Genomic DNA, 18677 nt, shown 5'->3' with positions numbered 1-18677 from the left:
TCTCCATCCGATGTTTTTTCAGCGAAACAAACCACAGCTCACATGTTACATTATAAAAGCGATAATGATGGCAATTATGTAGTACTTATGGGTCTAAATCCAATGCTCCTGATTTCTGAGAACCTTCATCATAACTATAGATGTGCCTTCACTTCACCTCAGGTCTGGCACATTCCTATCTGTTCCAGGCCACCTGTGAGTCAGGTATCAGGTTCCATTCCTTTACTTGTCCCAGAATCCTCTCATGAATCCTATGGGCAATGATGCAGATCACATAAAGGCACAAACACCAGTGTCCAAGCCTGTCCCTGGCTACCCAAACCCAACACCAGGCAATCAGCAGGGTACCCTCAAGAAGGGCAACATCATCTTCTATGAGTTTTCCCTTTATTTGTAAAATCGTGAAGAGTCTATGCCATAAAAATCCAGCTGGGAGGACTTATCTCCATGAGTGCCGCTACTGAGGCTGGCTCTCAGGGAGGTGTGTCATTTCAGGTCCCGGCAAGAAAGTCTCCTCTTCTTCAAGCTGCCGATACTGCATCCTTAAACCTGCATTTCGAAAATTGAGTCTTGGAGATGTTGTGTCCGAGAAGTGATTCTCGAGCAAAAGTAGACACAACACAGCTCCCCTGCAAGAGAAAGCAAACAGGCTTTATCACCTCATAAACATGTCTCACCAATCAATACTTACTTGCCCTCTTTTCTGAAGCAACTCTTACACGAGTCACTTGAGTTCTATTACTATAGGTAATTTTCGAAGAAATTGCATTTCTGCCTCCTAATGATCTTGGAACAGAGCAAGCACCTCCTTTTATTAAGTCCAACCACCTAAAGGGGCTAGTGCAAAGATATAGCTGAAACTGAGGTCTTAATCATTCCGATGTGAAAGAATTCTGCTGTGTTATTGAACCTCAGCGTGCCCGGTCTCCCAACTGCCAGAGGCAAGAACAAACACATGTCAGGGCTATTTGTTTTATTCAAAAATGACAGGAAATCAAAAATCTATCCAATGGACGTGTCAGCAGCAGCAGCACAAGCATATTGGTTAGTGAGACTTATGAACCTCCAGTTTGGCTCTTGAGAAAAATCACCTGCTAAGCTTTTTAACTGTCCAACGCCCACTTGAACATACGGGCCAGAGGGCGCTGGGGAGTATCTTTAGGGCTAGGTACCACACACAATGTAGTCATATTCTATGTGAATGTAAATTATGAATAACATTTTTGACAGAGAAAGACAAATACCATATGATTTACTTATATACAGAATCCGAGAACAAAATAAATGAACAAACAGAACAGAAACAGGCTTGTAAATTGTGCAAATTTGAAATGTGGTATCATATAGAAATATTAAATAATATCTCCTTACCATGTAGAAATATAAAAATAATGTCTCCTTACATATATTTGTACAAACCCCACAGAATGTTTTTATTAAAAAAAAATTGCAAAAGCCCAAAGCTGGCAAATGGAGCACACGGCCACAGCACCTACCACGGCCACATCACAGTGCCACGTTACCTGCCACATGGATGCCTATACACCTATGCCACCAGGCATGGGCCTTGGAACTTCATGAGCAATTTTAATGATTGCTGCAGCCGGTATGTTAACTTCATTGTTGTGTTCACTTTAATGCTTTTTATGTCTTAAAATAACATCACCCAAGTGGTGATGTCGGAGCTAATGCAGAGAACATAAACTGTCACATTATTAACTTTGGAATAGAGGGAAGATGTGATCAAATGCTACGTTTAAAAAAAGGCCAAACCACCCCACAAGGTGACCTGATGCTAATTTAGGAGAGGGCATGCTCTAACCCAGGGGACAGAAACATTTTCTTAAAAGACCAGATAGAAAATATTTTAGGCTTTGCAGTGTGTAAGATGTCTGTCACAGCAATTCTCTCTGCAGTTGTAGTGAGAACACAGCCGGGAACATAGCTGCATGCCAATAAAACTTTATTTGCAAAAGCAGACAGCAGGCTGGATTTGGGCTCTGGGTCGATCCCTGCTCTATAGCTACAGAACTCATTCCTCACACCTTTCTCTTAATGTGGCATTTTACTGCTCATAAAATCAGTAGTTCTCCCATTTAAACCATTCTCATGCTTTCTATAAGCTAATTTTGAAGAAGAAAAAAAAAAACGAAGAGTTCCATTAAAACAACCACATTTCAAGTTTGCAAAAACTTTGTAAAAATAGTCAAGAAAATGGGGTTAAAAACAGGAAACAATAAGCAGCCAACAACATTGCAGCACAGCAGACCCTCAAAATGTCCTATCTCATGCTTTTGGTGATACTTACATAACTGTATAGATATATCTGTCAAAACTCACCAAACTGTGCACTCAAAATTGGTCAACTTAGTTTTACAGAGATAATATCTCAATGAAGCTGATTTTGAAAAAAGCTTAAAGCCTAGCAATAGTTTCTAATTTGTAGTAACTGTGAATGTAATTGTGGATTTCTGTGGGAAGGTTATAATATCTCTTACTTTACATTTGCTCCTCTGAGAATCATGGATAATTAAAGTCTGAATTATGTAAATCCTTCAGGAACTCCATGTCATTAAGTGCTTTAAATCTTTAACTGTCCTGCACTGAACTCTTGGTGGTATCCAGACCTCAACCGCTTCCCTTAAGAGAGGAAAATAAGTAACTTTTCAGAAACACTACAAAGTCCTGAGTTCACACTTAGCTCTAAAAACAAAAACAAACAACAACAAAAATAGGTAATTTAAGACAACAGGGAATGCTTGTTTAATTTCCTCATTTGCACTAGCAACGCTCGAAATCAGTGGTCGCCAACCTTTCGGACCTCACAGACCACCAGTTGGTGACTGCTGCTTTAAATAAAAAACACAAGTTGGTGTGAGCCTTGTCTCCTTTCTTTTCCGTTGTCTTGGCTCCAGTGTGGAGCCCGTCAACATTCAAGCAGGAAAAAAGGCAAGAGGCTGAGATACTGGTAAAGCCACACACAGTCATTTCTCTGGTGAATCTAAAATCGATGGAATACATGACAACAGTGTCGAATTCCAGCTAATAGCGTTCTCAGAGCCCCTTCAATCTGTCTCCATTCAGAGATGCAAACTCATTTAAGCTATGGTTCTCACACCATGGTCCCTGGCGCAGCAGCAGCAGCAGCACTGCCTGGAAACGTTAAAAACAACTTCTCAGGTTCCACCCAGACCTACTGAATCAGAAACTCTGGAGGTGGGACCCATCGAGCCATGGTTCAAAAAATCCTCCAGATGATTCTGATATTCACTCAAGTTTCAAAACCACCAATTTAAAGTTTGAAAACCAAGATATACTCGTCCCTCATTCTCTTATTTAGCATGGAGCTGACGCCTCATCCCACTCTCCTGGGTAAGACAGAATCTGTGCCTGAGCACACAAACACTGGAGGGGCTTAGTGAGCTTCACAAAAACGTCAGCCTGGGAACGCAGGGAGACGATCTTCTTACAACTTTCCAAAGAACAGAGTGGATATGGGAGCACACAATACTCCGATTCTATTCCAACATTTTTTGAGCAACTGCCGTGCACCATGCCTGTGCTACAGGAAATGATCTTGTTTCCCCTTCCCGGGAATCAATAAATCTATTAATATGTGTTAAGTATACATGAAGTCAAGCCTGCAAACAAGCAGAAACACTTTATAATTCTCAAATTCCCATGCAGAGGTGTGACCAGTATGCTCTGAATGCTGAGCTTCTTGCACATAAATGCTCCTTTCGCTTCTTCCTTGGTTAATTCCCCTCAGGCTTTATCGTATGGAATACCAGGTTGCTCATACAAAACCATGTGTACCACAGTTTTAAGCCAACATAAGGAAATTAGAGATAATTTTGAAATACCCAAGACAATGTTTGCACTGCTTAAAGGTCTTACCTTCTATCAGATGTTAAAAATCCAAGTCCAATAAATGTTATAAGATGCAAATCCACTATACACATTTATTTTAGGCTTTGAGTCTCTCTTAAATAACTTTTTTATTCCCTTTCCACTATGAAGCCATTCTCCTTGATGTAGACAATAAAAACTCAAGGGGAAAAAGTAATTCTGAAATCTCCCTGCTATCTGTTAACCCTATATTACTTGCCCTAAACTAGAAGGGGCATGTGCTCCTGCAAAAGTGCTCTTTCTTCCATTCTGTGTCTGTGACAGACATTGCTAATCAATCAACACACCCTGACCCAGAGCTTGAGAATTATTTTCAAGGCCTCAGAGTCCTTCTCCATAGCATTTCAGGCAGCCATCCCCAATTGATGACTGATAAAATATATTTATTTCACTGGCCAGTCAAGATATCCCTTTCAGAAACTCTAAATCCCTCCTTTCCTTGTTCTCAGAACAATAAAATTAAAGCTTCCGTTTATGCTGAGCTCCGGTCTCTACAAACCTATGCCACCTTGAGAGTGATAATCATGTTGGATTGCGCTGAGCAGTTTAAACAATTTGAGTGCAGTTGTAACCCAGCACGTAGTACAAAAGTGCTCTGAAAATCAAGAACCAAGTAAGTAAAGATACAGAACAGATAATGAAACACCTGTGAGATCATCCCCTGTGTATACAACCAGGAAATGTACAGCATGAATAGCCCAAGGAGGCAGATGCATAACACCAGGCTTATAAGCATGAACACATGGCCTGAGTAACCAATTCTGGTTAGGCTCTTGGTACTCACTGATGGTTCTTTACTCGGCTGAGGGGGCACCACACTGCTCCTTCAGCAGCATCTCCATTATTCTAATTCCCTGTAGAGAGAAGAAAGAAAAATCAAAACGCCACATTTCACAGACAAGAGCTTTTACAGTGATCACAACCCTCCCCTTTCAAGGAATCCAAGTCATGGCCCTATATTCATTTCCGAAAAGTAGGCTCACAGTCACGCTGTACATTTTTCTAATCTGCTCATCAATTTCACATATATTATCTCCATGTGTGCTCAGAACTACTCAGGGAAGTAGGGAGTTTAGGATCTCCATTTTAAAATGGAGACATAAGAAGACAGTCCAGAGAAGTTAACTTCTTTTTAAAAAAATATATATTTTATTGATTTTTTACAGAGAGGAAGGAAGAAGGATAGAGAGTTAGAAACATCGATGAGAGAGAAACATCGATCAGCTGCCTCTTGCACACCCCCTACTGGGGATGTGCCCGCAACCAAGGTACATCCCCTTGACCGGAATCGAACCCGGGACCCCCCCAGTCCGCAGGCCGTTGCTCCATCCACTGAGCCAAACTGGTTAGGGTGAGAAGTTAACTTCTTAAAAGCCCCCAGCTACTACATGGCATTGGCAGAGCTGGAATAATATGGCAATTGTTAATATTAATTGAATATTCACAAAGGTTCTACATTCACTGCTAAGGTTTTACGTGCATTATCCTGGGTTGTGGGTGCTGGGTGCACTGAGGACATCTGCTCAGGGACTCAGGCACCTCCCTACCCTCTGCCAGCATTGTCGGCTGCTGATGGCACACAGCCACCCTCTCAGCCAAAGGGCTGCCTTCCCCGAGATCATGTCCCCTCTCCAGGGGCAGCCCACATGCAATGACTGGTGGATACAGGGGTCTAAAGGCCTGGCCCCCTTCCCTCAATTTGGAACAACTCTAAGGAGCATCCCATCTCCAGCTCCCCATGGGATCAGCTGAGACCTTCACTGCAACTGTGTCACAGTTCAATGTCACCTGCAGCCTAATCCTGCCTTCCTCACAAGTTGTCCCTAAGGTCCTCTTCGATAACCCTCTGCACCCAGATCTCCATCTCTCAGTGTGTCCTGACAGCTGACCTAGGACACCTTGTTTAATACACACAAAACTCAGAACAAGTACCATTCTTACCCATCTTACTGGTGAGGCAACAGAAACTCAAAGAAGTTTAAGTAATTTGCCCAAAGTTACACAGCTATTAAGTAATACAGCAGGAAAGAACACAGGCATTCTCCTGTGTTTCAGGGGCCACCTCCTAACCTTCTCACCATGCTCACTCCACTACTGTACATTTCAACTGCCTACCCACCCACCTCGGCCAGTCAAGTCCCCTGGAGGAAACAGGAACGAAGATAGTCCCTCTTTCTTCCTTCAAGAACAAGTTCTGAAGACCAGAAGATAAATCGTCAGATGGGAAGACAGGATTATGATGTAATTATAGGCTAGGGCAGTGGTTCTAAACCTTCTGGCCCTTTAAATACAGTTCCTCATGTTGTGACCCAACCATAAAATTATTTTCGTTGCTACTTCATAACTGTAATGTTGCTACTGTTATGAATCATAATGTAAATATCTGATATGCAGGATGGTCTTGGGCGACCCCTGTGAAAGGGTTGTTCGACCGCCAAAGGGGTCGCGATCCACAGGTTGAGAACCACTGGGCTAGGGTCTAAAGGAAGTCAAAGCTGGATCCAGGGACATGGAACACAGTTCTCAGGGACTGGAAAATAGTTTAGAAAGAATACTAATGATCAAAGCTAATTTAAAATACAGATTCCTGCCCAGCTGGTATGGCTCAGTGAATTGAGCATTGTCCCATGCACCAAGAGATCACAGTTTGATTCCCAGTCAGGGCACATGCCTGGGTTGCAGGCTCAATCCCCAGCAGGGGGCATGCAGGAGGCACCCGATCGATGTTTCTATCTCTCTCTAACAAATTAATAAAAACATATTTAAAATACAGGTTCCCAACCCTTCACAAGATGCCTTTGATTTAATGGGAATGCGAGTAACAAGTGCCCTGATGATTCTCAGAGAGACTACAAGAGAAAAGAAGTGGCTTCCTATTGGGGGTTTATTCTGAGCCATGGGAGAGGGATGCATCTCCAGAGAAGACAATAAAACATCATATTTAGTACCAAAATACATTCAACAAAATGTAACATTCTGTAAACATTTCAGAAGATCCTCCAGATTCTGGCTGACTGTCACCACAAATATTATCACTTGGAAGGAAGAAGCATTAATTAAAAGGTCTTGGCAGAACACTAAGGAGCATAGAGTGTTGGGTAAACAAAGCAGCAAACTTCAGGTCCGGTGCACTGTCCTCAGTCAGGACACCTGGGTCGCTGTCTGCCAATTATTCTCCTGGGCTAGTCACCTTTCCCAAGAAGTAACTTAAACCAGTGGTTGGCAAACCGCAGCTCGTGAGCCACATGTGGCTCTTTGGCCCCTTGAGTATGGCTCTTCCACAAAATACCACGTGCGGTGTGCATGTACAGTGCGACTGAAACTTCGTGGCCCATGCGCAGAAGTTGATATTTTGTGGAAGAGCCACACTCAAGGGGCCAAAGAGCCGCATGTGGCTCGCGAGCTGCAGTTTGCCAACCACTGACTTAAACCAATAGAGCTCAGGGAATAGCAAGTCTGACTAGTTAGTACTATCCACACCCAGCTGCTCACAGGAATTCCTAAGAACCCACAAAGACAAATACTGATGCCCAAGCCCTATCCAGACTGACTCAGCCACAACTTCCAGTGTTGGAGCCTGGAATCTGCAGATTTATAACACACCTCACGTGGTTCTAAAACACAACGTGTCCATTTACTAGAATTTATAAATGGCAGCTTAACATCACTTCCAAGATCCCTTTCAACTCTGCCGGTCTGGAAATTGACGAAATTCATGTCTGAAGATACAGTATATACAACAATCTTATACTTTAGAGTTACTCTCCTTTTAAAGGATTAGATGGGAAAGAAGAGGGATGGGGCAGGTGGTGAAATAACCTCTGGAATGAAATTTAATCTCAGACCTGAATTGTTCTCCTTTCTTCTCTCATTCATTTAAGAGATCCAGCCAGCAAATATGTATTGTGCACCTACTATGTGCACTGACAATAAATGGTGAACAAACAAGACAAAGTCCCTGTATCATATAGTCTAGCAGATTTTCTTCCCCATTTTCCTTTGTTGTTGTTGTTTCAACAAACCCCTGGACAATAACTGAATGTCTTCCTTCTATTTTCAAGAAGATGAGAAACAGCCACATTAATTCTGCTTCAAGCTTCTTTTTGCAGAGTGGGCACCTAAATCAACACATTATGTCTTTAAAACCAGAAAAGCACACTCCTTCCTTAGGAAGCAAGCTCTGTGAACTCTCCCCCATCCGTCTAAATTAGGAACCCACCACTTACAGAGAGGAACACTAATTGACATAAGTGAAGACTTTGAGGTTTGCCTGGGGAATTGAAAGACGTTATTTATTGAATCAATTATGTTCACAGTGCGACAGTTGATTTTTATTCCCCTTTTCCCCCCTCTCTCATACCACTTTAATCTTTTTAAGCAGAACAGCTTGAAATAGAAGGTGGAAAATGGGGGGGGGGGGGGGAGAGAGAGAGAGATAAAGTGAGAGACCTATAAAGTAATTTAAAAAAAAGAAAAAGCCCTACCAGTGAGGCCAAGCCCAATCAATACAATCCTTTCAAATAAAGTTCCAACGCTTAAACTCAACCCCCAGGAGATGGGGCTTAAAGGGACTAAATTTTCACCACTTATCACATGATGATTCCTGAAATGCAGAACAAACATTAAGTGGATCCACCTTTACAGACTTGGCTTAAAAGCTTTTTGGACAGACAAACCATGAATCCACTTCATTTTATTATGTGATAAAGAAAAGGCATAGGGTGGGTCCATCTTATTCAAGTTGTATGCTCTAGGGAGGAAAAATGCCTGGTACATAGAAGGCGTGCAGTAATTGTCTACTGGATGAATGAATCTATCAGTCAACCCATCAATCATCAGCTTACAGGTCTACTGCATTAGATAATGAAGTGCTCAGAGACAGGGAAGAGAAGTGACTTACATTTCTATCCTTTCTGTCTAGTGCAGAATCTGGCACACAATAGGTGCTCAAAGCTGGTAGATTGTGAAACTAATCAATGGACTACTTTTGAATGCCAGGCTGATAAATTTGAAATTGGGAATTACAGTGCCTCTGTCCAGTAGTTACCATTCTTAACAGTGTGGTTGAAAAGGTCAGGATATGAAGGAAAGAATAAAGGATAAAAGATAAAAATAAAGGAATGATGTGGAAACACTAACAGTGAGATGGGACTTAAAATGAGCCCTGAAGAATCCGGGTTAGTCAGGAACTTAGAAAGCGGGTCATTTCAGATGCTGAAGTTTACATGATAAGACCACTCACCTTTTGATAAAAAGATTTGCAACAAGTTTACTTTAAAAACCTCACTTCCCTTTTGATTCTATTTTTTTCTTTATTGTGAAAAGTATTACAGATGTCCTCTTTGTTTGTTTTTCCCATTGACCCCCCTCCACCCACACCCATCATTCTAATATTTTTATTAAGTTGGCTTACATAAAACTGTCTTCAAATATTTTCATTTATATATGAATAAAAGGTAGAATAAGAATATGCCACCACCCTGCTTCAACATTCTAATAGTATCCATTGCTTTTATAATAAAATCCACACTCTATCCATTGCTTTTATAATAAAATCCACATGGCTATCAGGCTCTCAATGACCGGCTCCCAGCCCACCTCAGCTACAGCTCCCCCCATTCTCCCCTCACTGCTGGACATTCACAGGCCTGCTTTCTCTTCATAGGACATGCTCAGTTCCTTCCTTCTGTTTATTTGTTTCTTATTGCCCCTTTACCCTCTTCTACCTCCCCACCCTCCTTTCCCTCTGATAACCACTATACTGTGGTTGTCTGTCTACCACTTGGATCCTTTCTTGTTTACTCACTGTTCCCTTTGTTTCCAGCAGGAACATAACCAGACCGTCAGTGGCTTGCTAGCTCCCGGCAATCTTCAGACTTCAACTCACCTCCTCAGAGACACCCTGACGAACCAAGCTAAGTCAGCTGTCTTTATTACTGTCTTTACAGCATTTGTCACTATAAATAACTGTCCTGCTTTTAAAACACTTTGTACTGTCTGTCCCCCCTCTCCCAATAGAATGTAAGCTCCCTGAGATGGAGAGAGACCTAGAGGGAGGGACCTGCATCCAGTTTTTATAGGAAAAGGTGAGAGAAACACTACTCAGATTCTCCAGGAAGAGACCTTTTGCCTCAATAAAGCATCTTTTAATCTAATGCTGTCCAGCTCTTTTTAAGACTTCCTCATCTATGAAACAGTACTAATAATTAAAATTCACTGGCACGTACTGGCAAGCTCTGTGCTGAGCACTTTACCTGCATTGGCTTATTTTAACCTCCTGTCTGCCTTAGAGGATTATTATCTTTCTTTTTTTTATTTTATGGGAACAGAGGCTCAGAGAAATCAAACATCCAGACAAAAATCACGTAATCACTAAGAAGCAAAGCTTTGCTTCCACCCGAGGCTATCAGGATTGAGAGTCCAGGATCCAGGATCTTCCAACACTGGGGGGCGGAGTTCGCAATGGAATTATGGATGTGAAAATGCCTATCATAATGGTGAGTACATAGCAAGAGCTATTCTTCCCTTCCCTATTGACTATGTTCAAAAAACCTGATATATAAATCAGATTTTAGTCCTCCTGCATGATTCTGAATATGTGAATCAATATTTAATCACATCTACAAATTATTTTAAATACAATACTTTTCAAGTAGGAATATCCTGACAGAATGTATGACTTCAATATAATTTTCCCAAACTGGCTAATAAACTCTTGAGTAAGATTCATTTTTATTTTGATAAGGAACCTAAAATCTTTAGGTGTAACTGCAGAACATTAAACTAATACAATAATTTAGATGCCTTTGCTTCACATTATAAAGCTTCCTCTCTCCTTGTGAATATTTAATCTCGATTTGTAATGGAAAAGAATATATCACCAAATAATAAAATCTAAAAATTGGAGATGACATTATATTATTTTAGTCCAGATAGAAAATTCTCAGTAAAGGATCAAAAGTGGCCCATCTGGTTTATAGAGTTCTCCTGGCATCAAATATCAGAATGAAAGATTACAAAGCCATTTCCATAATGCCAATTTTCACATAAACCCTGACCTGACATGAACAGTTTAGGGCTAAGAGTCATGTAGTTATTGGCGTGTTTCTATTTTATAAGGTTACTTTCCCCTACCCCCATTTTTAATATTTAAAAACGTGACCTTTCTATAATTTCATTGTTCTTGACTTGGACTTTGTGCAAAATATGGCTTTTTCACCACTACTCAAGGCCAGCCTCCCACCCGGTGCCACATCCCACCCATGGTATGACATTAATCATCTCTTACCTGCTTAGAAACCTCTGTTGATGGGAAGCTTTCTACTCCATATCCCACCTACGTCACCCCAAACTATAAGACAATCTTCCTTACATCAAAGCAGGACTACCTCAGTGCCTGGCAACAATTGGGCCCAGGACCAACTCTTGGACTGGCAAACTAAAGAACAAGGTACCTATCAGTTCCCTTTATCAGTCATTTTTTCACTATTCATCAGATTTAATTAAGCTCAGTCATAATGATGCCATTGTAGTAACCGGGTTATTATTTAACAGGAAAGGAGTGAAAGGGGAGACCAGATAATATAGGCATGTCATTGATACAGCTTTATTTTAAAAAGGCTGCATTCAACATTTTTGAAGTCTGTTCCCTGCTGATCGATAAAGGCTGGGACTGGAGAGGCCATTTAGACTCATGCCCAGTAAGGTCTGAGTGACCTGGGAAGGTGCTTGCCCTTCAATCACATCTGCAAGGGAGTCAGTGGCCAGGATGGGCATGGACACTGCAAGAGCTCAAAATCTAAATATATAAACTTCCAAAGAAAAGGCTCTCTCCCAGCACCAGGCCCTCTGGGGACTCTGGCAGCAGGGGGCTGCACTCTCCTGTGCCCCATGGGGCGCTGCCCTGTTGGGCTGCACACATGGGCTGACAGACTTTAATCTGGCCTGAATGCTGAGCCACCCCCAGTTGCAACATGGAACTGAAGCTCTGGACACTGGCCCTGTTTCTGACTCTGCTGAACTCACAGCTGCCCCTCTTAAGGGACTGGGTTGAGGGTAATGGGACATTGGAACCTGAGAAATACAACTTGGTGCAAATAAAACCTTTTTCCACATCCCATCCTCCTATGAGAGTCTTAGAAAATTCATTTTCTAAGGACCTCATTTCCACTCATATCTCGAAAATCTGGCCCTGTAATTCCTGTGGCATCAATAATTTCCCCTATTCTGAGAGGTAAAATGAACTGTCTCTAACAGAATAAATAAATCCAATATCCAGATTAAATAGATGCCCAGATAATGCTCCTTTTGTCTTTTATCTCTATCCTCCTCCTTCTCCCAAATTCATTAATTTCTGTAAGTCAGTGATCCTCTTCTCATGGAGGGCCAGTTCCACTGTGTCTTCAAATCGGTTGTTTAAACAAAGCAAAATATAATTTTCCAAAACTCTGTTTTAGTCAAAAACCCATCCCACCAAATCTCAACAATATTGGGGTTAATGATAATTTATCACTGGCTTACTACATGCCAGGGGTTTAGCCTACATTATCTCATGTAATCCTCTCAACAGTCCTATGAGATAAGACACTTTTACTTCTCACCATTTCCAAGAAAGAAACTGGGCCTCAGATATAACTTGCTCAAGGTCACAGAGCTAGTAAGTGGCCAAACTGGAATTTAAACTGGATTTCTCCAACTCTTTCCACAAGGAGCACTTGCCTCACTAAAGTTGTTTCTGTGCCTGTAAAATGGGTGTAGAGAAGAGAATAAGCACACATCCTTGGCAGGATGGCTCTGAGGATTCGATGAGGTAACATAAAGCTACTGACACATGACAGGCTTTGGTTAACCATGACTTCCTCTTCTCCCAGTAGCCTGAAATGTGGCTACTGACTTCTGTATGGACCTAGATCTGCCTAGGGGCCCCTCACAACGGGACTCTCACCATAAGGCACCCCCATTCAGTTGGTGATCGCTGACTTAAAGGAAATGTCAGCCCCTGCTTGTTCATGTCACCTTGTGCTTGTCCATATTTCACAAAGCGTATCTGACCTGTTCTTTGCATCACCTCTAAGGGCCACTAATACCTCTGTTTGACAACCCTGAGCCCAGCCAGGTAAATAGGCTTTCTCTGGGTCACAGGGGTCATCAGCAACAGAGACAGAATTAGAACCGCAGGCCCAGGAAAGAACTTATTATGGAGAGGCTGAGGTCCCTACAGGGCTGTGCTGAGCACACTGTGTGCCTTGTCTCATTTAGTCCTCATACCCAACCTGTGAGTCAGTGACATGAGGAAAAGGAGCCTCAGGTATGTTAAGAAACTTGACCAAAGGCACCCAGCTAGTAAGAGGGGAATCCAGATTCATACCCGGGCTTTTGTAACTCCGAGCCCTCAGTACACCACCTCCTTAAAAAGGCATGTTTATAGGGTTCTCATCTCCAATGACCAAAACAATGACGTATTGCCTTAAGCATGGTCCTTCCTGCCATCCCAGTGTTATTTTCATCTACATTGGGGTGGTTTTGATTTTATAAATTTAGGGGAGGCAGGGTTGAGACTGCACCACTTGTGCCTGTTGAATAAAAGCACCTTCCACATCTCCAAATGCATTTCGTTTTCTGTTGATCCCAAGTGAAGCTCCCTCGTGCACACTGGAGAGGCTGGGGGGCAAAGGTGTACCAGAAGCATTTCTGTTTCAACACAGTATCTGCTGATGAGAATTCCTTGGTTGATTGTCAAAAGCCAACGTGGAGCCAACCTGGAGAGCCCTTTACTCCCCACAAAGAAAAAGCTTTTGATGCTAAACATGATCGTCATTTCTTGGGAAAAGAACCAGAGGAGGGTGAGCGAAGTATCAGGGCACACCTGGGAGCTGGAGTGCTGTCATGAACATCAGCAACATAAAAACAACGGCGCGCCCGCACTCCACATCCTTTAGCTACCGTCGAGCGGTGAACCATTAAGTACATGGCAAGTTCAAGAAGTGAGGCCTTGCAAAAAAAAATTCTAAGCATATAACCAGAGCAACCAGAACAAACACTACATATAAATGACTAAAAAACCAAGTATCTATATGCAAATAGCAGTCTATAGATAAAACTCCTGCTCTTTTTAAGATTTAGTCATTTGAAAAGGGGGGGGGGGGGCAACACTGTAGTGCTTACAGACACAAATGTGTGTGTTTTAAATTCCCAGCCCCATAATAAACTGAAAGTGGAGTAAAATGGAAATACTCAGTTTTCCACCTGTGTAGGGAAAACCCAGCTCTTTTCTACAGTGTGCTTGTTTCTTCCCTATGAGCCTCCTTTACTACTCACACAGAACACTACACCCCTGACTTCTGGTCACCACATGTGGGGGGGTGGGGCACAACAACAAGCAAGTCTCTGACACGAGCTAGTGTCCGACAATCTAACTCAATTCTGACACTATCTATCCAGAGATAACATCAGATCCCACAGGTTAAGGGCTCAGTCCACAAGACACACACACACACACTTCAGACACTAGTCACCAGCTGGGATTGTCACCTGTGCTTCTGAACAACTGGCCATAGTCTGGAGGTTCCAACAGCCCCCTCCTCAGGTTTGATTAATTTGCGGAAGCAGCTCACAGAACTCAGGGAAACAGTTACATTTACTGGTTCATCAAAGGATATATGATAGAGGATACAGATGCACTACCAGATGGAGAGATACACAGGGTGGGGTTGGGAGGGTCCCAGACATAAGAACTTCTGTCCCTATGGACTCGGAGTGAGTCGCCTCCTCAGTGTGGATGTGTTCACCATCTTGAAAGCTCTCCATACCTCATCCTAATGGCATTTCACGGAGTCTTCCTTGCAGAGGCATGATCAATTATTAACTCCATTTCCAGTGCCTCTCTCCTCTCTGGGGGATGAGGGGTGGGGCTGAAACTCCCCAGCTTCTAATCATGACTTGGTCTTTCTGGTGACCAGCCCCCACCCAGGAGCCACCCAGAGTCACCTCATTAGCACCAGACACTTCTGGTGCTTTATCACTTAGGAGTTTACAAGGGTTTTAGGAGCCCCGTGTTGGGGGTGATATCAAAGACAAATATTAAAACAAGAGATGCTTCTAATGCTCTTATCACTTACAAAATTACAACGGTTTTACAAGATCTGTGCCAGGGACTGGGGGCAGAGGCCAATACGTATATTTTTTCTATGATCTCACAGAGAAATGGAGGAAATGGCTGTAATAACATAGTTGATACTTTTTAAAAGTTGCTCTACCTGTTTCAGTTGCTACCTAAACAGGAAGCATCACTAGTGAATCCCAGGATCACATCCTTTGTGTTGCCTGGTCCCAGATCCTCTTACTCGGATTAATGACACCCACGTGGACAATGTTCTAAATCTACCAGCTGCTGGAATGTTAAACAACTGAATAAAATTCTTCCCTTCGATAAAAACGCCAAGGCTTATAAAAAAAATACATTCACACATCCTTCACTTGTGGACCTGCGAAGGTGAGCTTCCTTTTCAATACCCAGCGTGGCAGCAATTCTGCTGTTGCTCTGAGCCTGAGGCCAGGTCCTTTGGTGGTTCACACCCTGTTTGGAATTTGCCCAGCAAGTTCAGGCTCCCTGGGAAATAACCTGTAAGACTACAGTGTAAAGACATTTGCTGCTGGGAAAAAAAGGGGGGCAGGGGATGCTTAGTCATCAAGCCTCAGGCTAAGGCTCTGAAGGCCTGGTGTGAATCTGGTGCCAACACTCCCCACCTGCATGACCTTGGGCAAGTCAACTCACCTCCCTCTATACAATGGTGACAATATTACTTACCCAGATAACTGTGGAGCAGACTGGAGGAGGTAATGCATGTAATGTACTAAGGATGTTGTCTGAGGCATAGAACAGGCTCAGTAAGCATTACTTGTTATTGTTACCTTTCCTACTACCCCAATGGACAAAGCATTTCTCTGCTTTTAAGACGAATATTAAGATAATAAAATGAAAACACGAAAGTCCACCATTTTTGGAAAATAATACATTATATACATTTGTTCACTAATTCAATATTTATTGATCACTAACTATGTGCTACATATTGAGGATCAACTGGTGGGCCCCACACAGAAACTCATCCTTCAATGAGGGAGGTAAAGGATACATTCAAAGAATGTTGAAAATAGATACCTACTGAGAAGAGTACTTCAGGGAACCTTTTCTAAGGGAATGATACAAAATCTGAAAGTACTTATAAAGATAATTTATATGGTCTCACTTATAATAGTAAAACCTGGAAATAACTTCAATGTGCAATACTAAAGGAACGGTCAAATCAATTATTATAAAACTACTTGATGAAATATTATGCAGTCATTAAAATGCTGGCTTTGAAGTTTGTGTAGTTACTATGAAAGGCATTTGTAATAAAATATTACTTGAAAAATGCAGGCCATGAAATTGTACTTTTACTGTAATTCTGAGGGGTTAAAATCTGCATATGAAAGCCCAGAAGGAAATAAACCAATTTGAGTCATAATGGAAAGATAATTATCATTTATGGAGAATTTGTTGTGTGTCAAGGTATTTTAAGCACTTCTTTACACGATTTCCTTTAATTCTCTATTATTCACATTTCACCTACAAAGATGTTAAGTTTGTATGTGCCCTAGGAGGGACAGCACTGAGATTTAAACTAAGGTTGGACTGACTCCACTAAATATGTGTCAATGTCATAATGGGAAAAATTAGTTTGTGCTTATAACTTCCTTGCATTTTTCATTTTAAATAACAACTGATTGCTGAATGTGTGCCAAGTCCTGCCCTAAGTGTTTTTTGCATATAACTCATTTACTCCTCACAAGTACTCCCTGTAGTAGCTCCAATGCTGTCCTCATTTTACAGATGAGAAGAGTGAGACTCAGACGTTACATGGCTTGACTCACATCACAGAGCTGATCCGTACAGAGTATTCTGCTCGTTTCAAAGAGAACTAGGGCAAAAGAATACACCCGGCTCTCTGGGAAATATAATTTTCAACCATTATGTGCAGGTAGTACCTAGTCAAAAACATTTTAAATAAATTTTTAACATTATGTTTAAAGACTGAAAGAATCTTTGGCGGGGGTTAGGGGAGGGGGTGCAGCAGTTTTTTAGTTAAGAAATATTTTGAACATATCAAGAAGTGCAGAGAATAGGAAAACCAATGGGCTTGAACAAGTTCTAATGTCTTTACAAGTAACAAAAGCTACATCCCCACCAAAGACCACTGATCGAGAAAAACATTAGCCTTTCAATTCTTCTTAAACTGGGTGTCAGTGTGAAAGGAGTTAACTCCCCAAAAGCCACCATTTTTTTTCTACTAAGGAAATTCAGAGAAAAATAGGAAAACGGTTTAGCTAGAACCTAAGGAAGAATGCTAGGTGAGGAATAAGGGGTCAAATCCTAGGCAGCAAAAAGGATTTTTAAAAAGATGAAACTGACAAAGAAATACCACTCCAGCAAACTGGGTTCATGAGACACAGGGCTGCTTTCTCTTTAACAGGCAGACTCCCAACCTCCTCCCCATCACCTTACCGGAGCCTCAAGTCCCACAAAAAGTGGGCACAACCAATGAGGTTCTTCAGCAAGAGATGAAATTCCACAGTAGAGTGGGGAAACAGAATCAGAAGTCACAGAAAGAAGCAGGGAGACTGGTCAAGGGGAACAGCTGGACACCTCGGAGAGCTATAAGAGCATTTAATCCGCATGCCGCAGGGCTTACCACACAACTGAACTTTAACTGGTGGGTGTACCTTTAAGAAATGAAATTGCCTTTGCCATTCAAGTTGCTCTTCCCAGAATTCTGCATTACCCCTGATCGGAGATGCCTTAATGACGTTTTCCTGGCCTTGTTGGTCAAACTAAGAGCCTTAATTTAGCACAAAGAGCCTAGCTCTATCCAAGCACAATCCTACAACAGATTTGATCCACAAAATATTTGTGCCTCCAATGTACTTAGTCCACACAATCTGCAGACGCAGCCTCTATTTTTCTGGTATTTCAATGCAGCCTGTGCAGAGCTATTTCAGTTTTCAATTCTGAGCCTGCCAGAGGTGTATATGCGCTACGTGTAGATTTATGGTGGCCACAAATTCCTAGTTTCTCATCGTCTTTGAATTTAGCACAACAGAGGGTGAGAACAAGCTCAGAAAAGTAATAGACTGGTTGGAAATTCTATCCACAATAGAGGGGAGAATATGGCCCCCAAAATTCCAAAGATACCCTATTAGTTATAAGAACAGAAGAGCAATAGGAAAGCAAGTATCACAATTAAGTATTACAGAGACAAAGACATTTTCTCTATGTTGTGACACGTGTCTACTTCAAAGTCATATGTACACCTATGCTTATGGAAACGAGTCGTGCATTTGTCTTATCTCCCCACCCAAGCAGCTTCTTGGAGGAAAGGATTATGTCCTCTAGATCGAAGAGACAAAGTGTACAACAGTTAAGGGGGTCGGCTCTGAGGCCAACCACGTGGAATTCCAGCTTTGTCACTTGTTAGCAGCCAATAAGTAGGCACGTGTCACCACACAGAATAGGATTTTAAATGAAATTGTTACAACCTTACCATATGCTAACCACCCCCTCATACTAACAAGTATTTTATAAAAGTGTATTTCTTTTTAAAAAATATTTTATTGCCACCTCAAGCCTTGACCATCTACTTGTTACATGAATTATCTCTGAAACTCTTGGGTCCATACTTAGCTTAAACTCCTGAATTTCTGTGCAGGATTAAAGACTATTTGTTAGA

The 18677-nt window shown here is 41.9% G+C and overlaps 1 protein-coding gene across 2 annotated transcripts in view; it reads right to left on the bottom strand.

Annotated features, from left to right (window-relative positions):
* Positions 1-370: 370 nt before the first annotated feature.
* Positions 371-18677, bottom strand: part of PRELID2 (PRELI domain containing 2) — a 59258-nt gene continuing 40951 nt past the window's right edge. For both annotated transcript variants that reach the window (XM_036314404.1, XM_036314406.1), the window contains exons 6-7: positions 4694-4763; positions 371-629 (exon numbers count right to left, since the gene is read on the bottom strand). In XM_036314404.1, coding sequence (XP_036170297.1) covers positions 4704-4763 — 60 coding nt within the window. In that variant the 3' untranslated portion in view covers positions 371-629; positions 4694-4703. The remainder of the gene's footprint in view (positions 630-4693; positions 4764-18677) is intronic.

Source organism: Myotis myotis, unplaced genomic scaffold (genome assembly GCF_014108235.1).
Source record: "Myotis myotis isolate mMyoMyo1 unplaced genomic scaffold, mMyoMyo1.p scaffold_m19_p_6, whole genome shotgun sequence".
NCBI classification, from domain to species: domain Eukaryota; kingdom Metazoa; phylum Chordata; class Mammalia; order Chiroptera; family Vespertilionidae; genus Myotis; species Myotis myotis.
This window is presented reverse-complemented; position numbering and strand designations above follow the sequence as displayed.